Here is a 7307-nt window from a genome sequence, read left to right as displayed (position 1 = left end):
CAGTCCTCCATACCTTCTGGGGCCCTCCTCCCCTCACCTCAAATCTTACCACCAGGTCTTCACCTGTCAATCAAGCCCCCAGGAGGGACAATTGTGATGTGTATTGATTTTCCATTGGGACCCCAAGGAAGGGAAAGGAAAACAAGAAGATCCTGCCTGGTTAACCTGAGCACGTTGAGACCTTCCCAGTCAGGTTTCTTTGTGGAGGAAAAAAAAAAAAAAGACCACACCTGCTGAGAAAGTGGTTTATTGATTGGACCCACACACAGGGGGAACATGGTGGAGATGTAGGGAAAGGATTTCACCTCTGTCTTTCAGAGCATCACCTTCATGCTTGAGATTTCTTGATTTTCTTCACTGAGGTTTCAAAGGCTTGATGCATCCATGGCCAACGGTGGATGCCCTGGACAGTAACTGAACATAGTTTTGGGGTCAATGTTAACGAGTCTATTTTGCTTCTCAGTCAGTCCCACGGAGGGCAAAGGTCTCTTTCTCCTTTGCTCTCTGCTCTTCCTGTCTCAATTCTGCTATCTCGTATGTGCTCCTAAGACTCTTGTCCTCTCTCTGCCCCTCTCTCCCCATCTCTTCTGCCTCGTCTTGGCACCGATCCTCCCCAGATCCTCCTCCTTCCATTTGTCATCCTGCAAACTCCCTTTCTCCTTCCCTCGGGGACTCTCCTCTCTCCAGTGTTTGCAGTTTGCCTTTGTCTCGCCCTCTGTTTCCCTCTTTTGTCCCCTTTCTCCTCTTCATCCTCTCTGCATGTTTCTCCTCGTGAAACTCTGCTCCTCACTCTTCCTTCTGCATCTTTCTCCCCAATCCACTCCCTCCACCTGCCTCCTCTCTCTTCACTGGGCATCTGACTCCACCTCTTTATCCAGCTCCATCTCTTCCCTGCTCACCGCTGTCTCCTCCCACCCTCCCTGGCCACTCTTACCTCTTTTTATGGCTAGCAATACTTCCAAGCTCCATCCTGGTCGTAGTTTGGAGAGAGTGAGCACCAAGCCCCAAAAATACTCCCAATTTTTGTGCAAGTCTCATGTTTCTTGCCTCCAAAGATAAAGGGAAAGACACAGTTGGCATGGTCTGAAAAATAGAAGGGATGGGTGAAACATTAATTGCGGGAGCGTTGTTTTTAATCACGTCAAGAGAAAAGGGGGCTTCCCTGGTGGTCTGTGGCAGAGAATGCCTTGCAATGCAAGTCAAAATGCTTTCTGTTTGAACATGGGTTCGAACCCTGGTCTGAAAGATCCAGCAGGTGGAGGAGCTGTTAAGCCCAGGCACCTCAACTACTGAGCTGACACCCTGCAACTACAGAAGCTTGTACTCCTAGAAACCTGTGCTTCCTGACAAAAGAGGCCACTGCAATGAGAAGCCCAGACACCAATGGAGAGTAGACCCCACTCACTGCAACTAGAGAACTGGGCATAGCAACAAAGACCCAGAGCCACCAGAGAGTGAGAGAGAGAGAGAGAGAGAGAGAGAGAGAGAGAGAGAGAGAGAGAGAGAGAGAGAGAGAGAGAGAGAAAGGGACATGAATGGGACACCTGGGGCTGGATCAGGAGACACCTGAGACTACCCTCTCAGTTCAGTTCAGTTCAGTCCTTCAGTTGTGTCCGACTCTTTGCGACCCCTTGCTGCATGCCAGGCTTCCCTGTCCATCACCAACTCCCAGAGCTTGCTCAGACTCGTGTCCAAGGCTTCCCTCTGGGAGGCAGTTATGGACTTTCCCCCTTCATCTGGGGAGCCAGGTGCTTCTCACACGAGGACAGGCTGCACACTCACCGCTCTCAGAACAGAATTTCCATCTTCCTACATAGTCTGCATCAAGGGAACACCACGGGAATATGGAACCATGGAATGTGCAGTCAAAATGCCTTTTGTCTTTGTAGGTGAATGGGAAAACACATTCTTCATCTGAAAGAAGAAAGACATTGTTCGCTTCTTTGGCACTTAGGGTTTCATGATGTCTGTGGTAACTCTGGCGAAATCTCCATCCAAGCCTGCCCATCAGCCCCAAACCTGCTGTGTACAGAGCCCCTGCTGAGCATCAGGGATGTCAGGGTCAATGTGGTGTGGTCCTTCCCTCAGGGACTAGGAAGGCTTCTCTAATTTTGGGAAGTTTCTACTTTATTTATTTATTTTTTTGGCAGTGAAGAAAATTTTACTTAGAAATATAAGCCTGTCTATGTGCTGTTCTGTACTTAGTTGCTCAGTCGTGTCTGTTTATAGATACAGAGAAACTGGTATAAAGAGTGACCACTACGTTGCTTCCGTTGTGTCCGACTCTTTGAGACCCTATGGACTGTAACCAGCCAGGCTCCTCTGTCCATGGGATTTCCCAAGCAAGAATACTGGAGTGGGTTGCCATTTCCTTCTCCAGGGGATCTTCCCCACCCAAGGGTTGAACCTGCATCTCTTACGTCTCCTGTCCTGGAAGGCAGGTTCTTTACCACTAGCACCACCTGGGAAGCTGTAAAGAGTGACTAGTGGACATGTTAAAAAGATATAAATTGGGAGGTTTTGTGCACAGATGTGAATTTGGGGGAGTTTCTACTTTAGCCTCTGACACCAGCTCTGAAGCCTGGACACTATGTTCAGAGTCCAATCCCATCGTCTACAAAACATTCACCCCCGATGCTGGCTTGGACACCCCCTGGGGGTATGTGTGTGACCGAGAGGGTAGCATTAGCTCATGCTTGTGAGGCATCTTTGGAGAATCCCCGTCACAGTTCCCCGGCCACGCATGTTAGTTTGTTGCACTGGGCTGTTCTTTTCTTGTCGTTCGCTTCCCTTGTGGATCATCTTGAGGATCTGCACCGGGAACACTACCTTCGTGTGATTCCTCAGAAGACTTGTCTCGGGTAAGTTCATCATCTGGAGGAAAAGCAGGAGAAAGGGAGACCGATGGAGGAAGAGCAGGAGCAAAGCAGCGTCAAGGTTTGGTGGAACAAATTGAGAGAGTAACGTGGACATATATACACCCCCGTGTGTAAAATAGATAGCCAGTGGGGAGCTGCTGTATAACGCAGGGAGCCCCGCCCAGCACTCTGCTGTCAACCTAGAGGGAGAGGATGGTGGGTGGGGTGGGAGGGAGGGTCAAGAGGGTGGGGACATATATAGTGAAGTGAAGTCGCTCAGTTGTGTCTGACTCTTCGCAACCCCATGGACTGTAGCCTACCAGGCTTCTCCGTCCATGGGATTCTCCAGGCAAGAATACTGGAGTGGGTTACCATTTCCTTTTCCAGGGGATCTTCCCAACCCAGGGATCAAACCTGGGTCTCCCGCATTGGAGGCAGACACTTTAACCTCTGAGCCACCAGTTTGTGTGTGTGTGTGCTGAGTCGCATCCAACTCTTTGCAATCCCATGGACTGCAGCCCGCCAGACTCCTAAACCCATGGGATTCTCCAGGCAAGAATACTGGAGCGGGTTGCCGTCTCCTCTTCCAGGGGATCTTCTCAACCCAGGGATCGAACCAGTGTCTCCTGGACCTCTTGCATAGGCAATCACATTCCTTTACCACTAACCCCATGAGATGCCCATATGCATATATAAATATATGTGTATATGTGCACACACATACGTATATATGGGCTTCCCTCCTGGCTAAGATGGTAACGAACCTGCCTGCAATGCGGGAGACCTGGGATCAATTCCTGGGTTGGGAAGATCCCCTGGAGGAGGGCCGGGTAACCCACTCCAGTATTCTTGCCTGGAGAATCCCCATGGACAGAGGAGCCTGGCGGGCTACTGTCCAGGGGGTCACAAAGAGTTGGACATGACTGAGCGACTAAACACACACACACACACACCTCTCTCTATATATATATGCACCTATGGCTGACTGGAGATGTTGTAGAAACCAACAAAGCACCATAAAGCAATTATCCTTCAATTAAAAATGAAAAACCAAAGCCACGATAACAGAAAAATAACAACCAAAAAAGAACGAAGCAGGGCTGCAACCGGAATATCACCTCTAGTGGGACCTGCCCCGCGTCTCTGGCTTTTATCTTCTTGTATGTTTTGGAGTCCTTGTTCCCCCTGGACAGACACACTTGCTGACTAGAAGGCTAAGAGAACAGGTGAGGGAGACACCGGGCGGTCCTCACCGCTTGCCTCTGGACCCGCATGGGCCCAGCTACGAAGCACAGGCACTGCCGTAGCAGGCAATGCGCAGGGCCTGCCTGGAGGCCACGCTGTCCTTCCCACGGCGTTCCGGAAAAAATCTGAACGGACTTTTTGGCCAACCCGGTATTTCAAACAGTTAGCTCTACAAAGATAGAAATACTCTTCATTTGGACAAGACAGCCAACGCTGGGAGTAGGCTTCCCATGTCTGGGACAGTGCGGTGGAGATTTAGGAATGAGGCAGCTCCCAAAAAGGCCTTTGGCTTTACTGCCAAACTCACCTGGGTTTCAGTGTCATGGGGTTGGTGGGAAATTAATAAAATGTGAAACCCTTCATAGCGTCTTGCCCTTGGGACATACTCAAGAAATGGGAGATATATTTGTAACCACTATGATTATTCTCGTGACTTTTACGCTTCGGTCCATGTCTGGGGCAGGCGCTCTCTCACCAGGTCTAGCCCATCTCCCCTCTCTCACCTCCGTTCACAGGGTGCAGCTGCAGAATCACAGACACGCCGGCCCAAATCAGAAAGAGCCCCAGCTGCGGCGCCATGATAGCCTGTGCTCCTGCGACTGACCGGCATCCATCTGCTCCTTTTGTAATCGGTGACCTCACCATCCCTTCAGCCTGATAAGAATCAAGCTCACCTGGATGATGCTTGATCATTCCCCAGCCTGAGAGCATGAAGTTCAAGTTTATCTCTCAGATGGAAAGTACAGGACCTTGGCTGGCACTTTCGTGTCTCCAAGCCTCAGTGGTTTGAAAGGCATTTAAAAGGAGACCTAGGTCCAGTGGTTATGAATTCGACAAGGCAGCAGGGAGCGATAGCAGGAAGCGAGATCTTAATTCCCTGCTCAGGAATTGAACCTGGATGAGAACCAGGAATCCTAGCCATCTGCCAGCAAAGGCTAGATTCTAGAAGCAATTTTTCCCTGGATCTTTGCTCCCAGTGAAAAATGCATTTGTCATGGAGGCAAAAACTTTGAATGCAGGTACAAAGTTTATTGTTAGAGACACAGCGCAACAGCTAGTGGGAGAGCACACGGAAAAACAGTTTAGTTAAGTTAGAAGCAAGGCAGAGACGCACAACCAGAAAGGGTGTGGGTGTCTGCTTTAGTGAAGAGGAGCGTGGCAAAGAGACCGTTAAGTCATTTATATAAGTGAGTTCTTCAGGGTGTGTGTTTATCTTTAGCCAATTATCTGGTTTCCTTTTCTACACCTAACCTACCCTGGGGCCCTCCCTGGGTGCTCATGCACCCCTTCAGCCAGGATGGATCTCCAGTGAAGGCTTCTGGGAGGAGAAAGACTCATTATGGCCTCCTGTTACTCCTGACTTTTGACCCACAAGGAGCCTTTCTGCACACTTGGAGTGGCTCACTTCTTCCCAAAAGTGGAGGGTTGGGAGTGTGGAGACCCCTTAATCCTTTATTCAAACAGGGTTTTTCCCCTCTTTGTCCTTGCCTTATTACCTTGACAATTGCCATGAACCTTAAGGTGTTTACAAGAGACAAAGACTGGCTATTAACCTTGTTTCTATTGTTACTTCCCATTCCTGAGAGCAAAAGGTGGTTGATGGTAAGTGCCTTAATTACAGCTCATCTGTCTCTTGTCTCAGAAAATGCTAACAGTTCTAAGTATTTAGCCTGAAGCCCACTTCCTCATATCTCATGAAATGCAAACAGGAGGCTAGTTGTAAATATCTAACCTGGAACTCACTGATCTCCTGCCTGAGTTAAGACTCCATGCTTCCGCTGCAGGGGACAAGGGTTCAATCCCTGCTCAGGAGGTTAAGATCCTGCCAGCCACATGGTATGGCCAAAAAGAGAAAGACACTACTGACTTCCCAGTTGTAAGGACCACTGATAGTCCATGGTGTGAACTGTTCTAGAGTCAGGCAAAATATCTTTTCAGTTCAGTACAGTCCAGTTGCTCAGTCGTGTCTGACTCTTTGTGACCCCATGGATCGCAGCAAGCCAGGCCTCCCTGTCCATCACCAGCTCCTGGAGTTTACTCAGACTCACATCCATCGAGTCAGTGATGCCATCCAGCCATCTCATCCTCGGTCGTCCCCTTCTCCTCCTGCCCCCAATCCCTCCCAGCATCAGGGTCTTTTCCAATGAGTCAACTCTTCTCATGAGGTTAGATATGCCTAATCAACCACTTAAAGCAAGCAGAGTGCCACGTGACTCTGTAGATGATAGTTTCGGATATTTTTTGCAAGGAAACTAAGAAACATAATGACTTGATTGGTTGCTCCTAAAGTCATCGTACTAAATGGTGAAAGAAGAAGGTGAGCTCAGGAATTCAAACTTTCAGCCCAAGTGCTGCCTAAATGTCTTGAGAGTTTCTTGATGCCTTTCTCCTAGAGCTGCATGGCTGAAATCTGGAAATCAAACATAGAACCTCATCTTTCCACTGACAGATTTGGCAACTTGATTGCAATGCAAGTTGAACCCTCAGCCTCTCTGTATGCCTACATTTGTTATTGTTGTTTCTTTGTTTCTTTTGATCACACTTTGTGTCATGGGGATTTGTTAATTCTGAGACCAGAGAGGGAACCCCAGCCCCCTGCAGTGGAAGCCTGCAGTCTTAACCACTGGACCACCAAGGAAGTCCCTGTCTATCATTTTAATTGTTCTTAGCATATAGGATTTATGGTATAAAACTTTATCTATTTCTTTTTTGGTCTTCCCTGGTAGCTCAGTGGTAAAGAATCCGCCTGCCAGTGCAGAAGACACAGGTTCTGTCCCTGGGTCGGGAAGATCTCCTGGAGAAGGACATGGCAACTCACGCCGTTATTCTTGGCTTGGAGATTCCAAGGTCCGAGGAGCCTAGAGGGCCACAGTCCATAGGGGTCACAAAAGAGTTGGGCACAACTTAGCGACTAAATAGCAACAAGAACGGCAGCATAGCTGCTTCGCTGTGTTAGCTTCTACTGCAGAGAAGAATGAACCAGCCGTGCACACACACATATCTCCTCCTTTTTGAGTTTGAGTTTCCTTCCCATTAGTCCCTGTCTTTACTTTTTTTTTTTTTAATAATTTTCATTTATTTCTTTGTCTTTGCCTGTGCTGGGTCTTCACTGCTCCAAGGGCTTTTCGCTAGTTGTGCCGAGTGAGGGCTATGCTCTGGTTCCAGTGCTCAGGCTTCTCATTGGAGTGGCTTCTCTTGCTGTGG

General features: G+C 48.8%; 1 protein-coding gene across 1 annotated transcript; it reads right to left on the bottom strand.

Annotated features, from left to right (window-relative positions):
* Nucleotides 1–232: 232 nt before the first annotated feature.
* LOC138419705 (seminal plasma protein PDC-109-like) lies at nucleotides 233–4694 on the bottom strand. The gene is made up of 5 exons (XM_069552593.1): nucleotides 4607–4694; nucleotides 2830–2874; nucleotides 1783–1914; nucleotides 935–1083; nucleotides 233–414 (listed from the first exon to the last, which is right to left on the bottom strand). The coding sequence occupies exons 1-4, from the start codon at nucleotides 4680–4682 to the stop codon at nucleotides 947–949; spliced, it is 390 nt and encodes a 129-aa protein (XP_069408694.1). The 5' UTR covers nucleotides 4683–4694; the 3' UTR covers nucleotides 233–414; nucleotides 935–946.
* Between the last annotated feature and the right edge of the window lie 2613 nt (nucleotides 4695–7307).

This window comes from Ovis canadensis, chromosome 14, assembly GCF_042477335.2.
Source record: "Ovis canadensis isolate MfBH-ARS-UI-01 breed Bighorn chromosome 14, ARS-UI_OviCan_v2, whole genome shotgun sequence".
Lineage (NCBI taxonomy): Eukaryota > Metazoa > Chordata > Mammalia > Artiodactyla > Bovidae > Ovis > Ovis canadensis.
This window is presented reverse-complemented; position numbering and strand designations above follow the sequence as displayed.

Coding starts and splice junctions, on each gene's coding strand:
- LOC138419705 (XM_069552593.1), bottom strand. CDS start 4,682: ATGGCGCCGCAGCTGGGGCTCTTTCTGATTTGGGCCGGCGTGTCTGTG. Junction 1,915..2,829: donor TTCTGAGGAATCACACGAAG/GTAGTGTTCCCG, acceptor TTCTTCTTTCAG/ATGAAGAATGTGTTTTCCCA. Junction 1,084..1,782: donor GAAATTCTGTTCTGAGAGCG/GTGAGTGTGCAG, acceptor TCTATTTTTCAG/ACCATGCCAACTGTGTCTTT.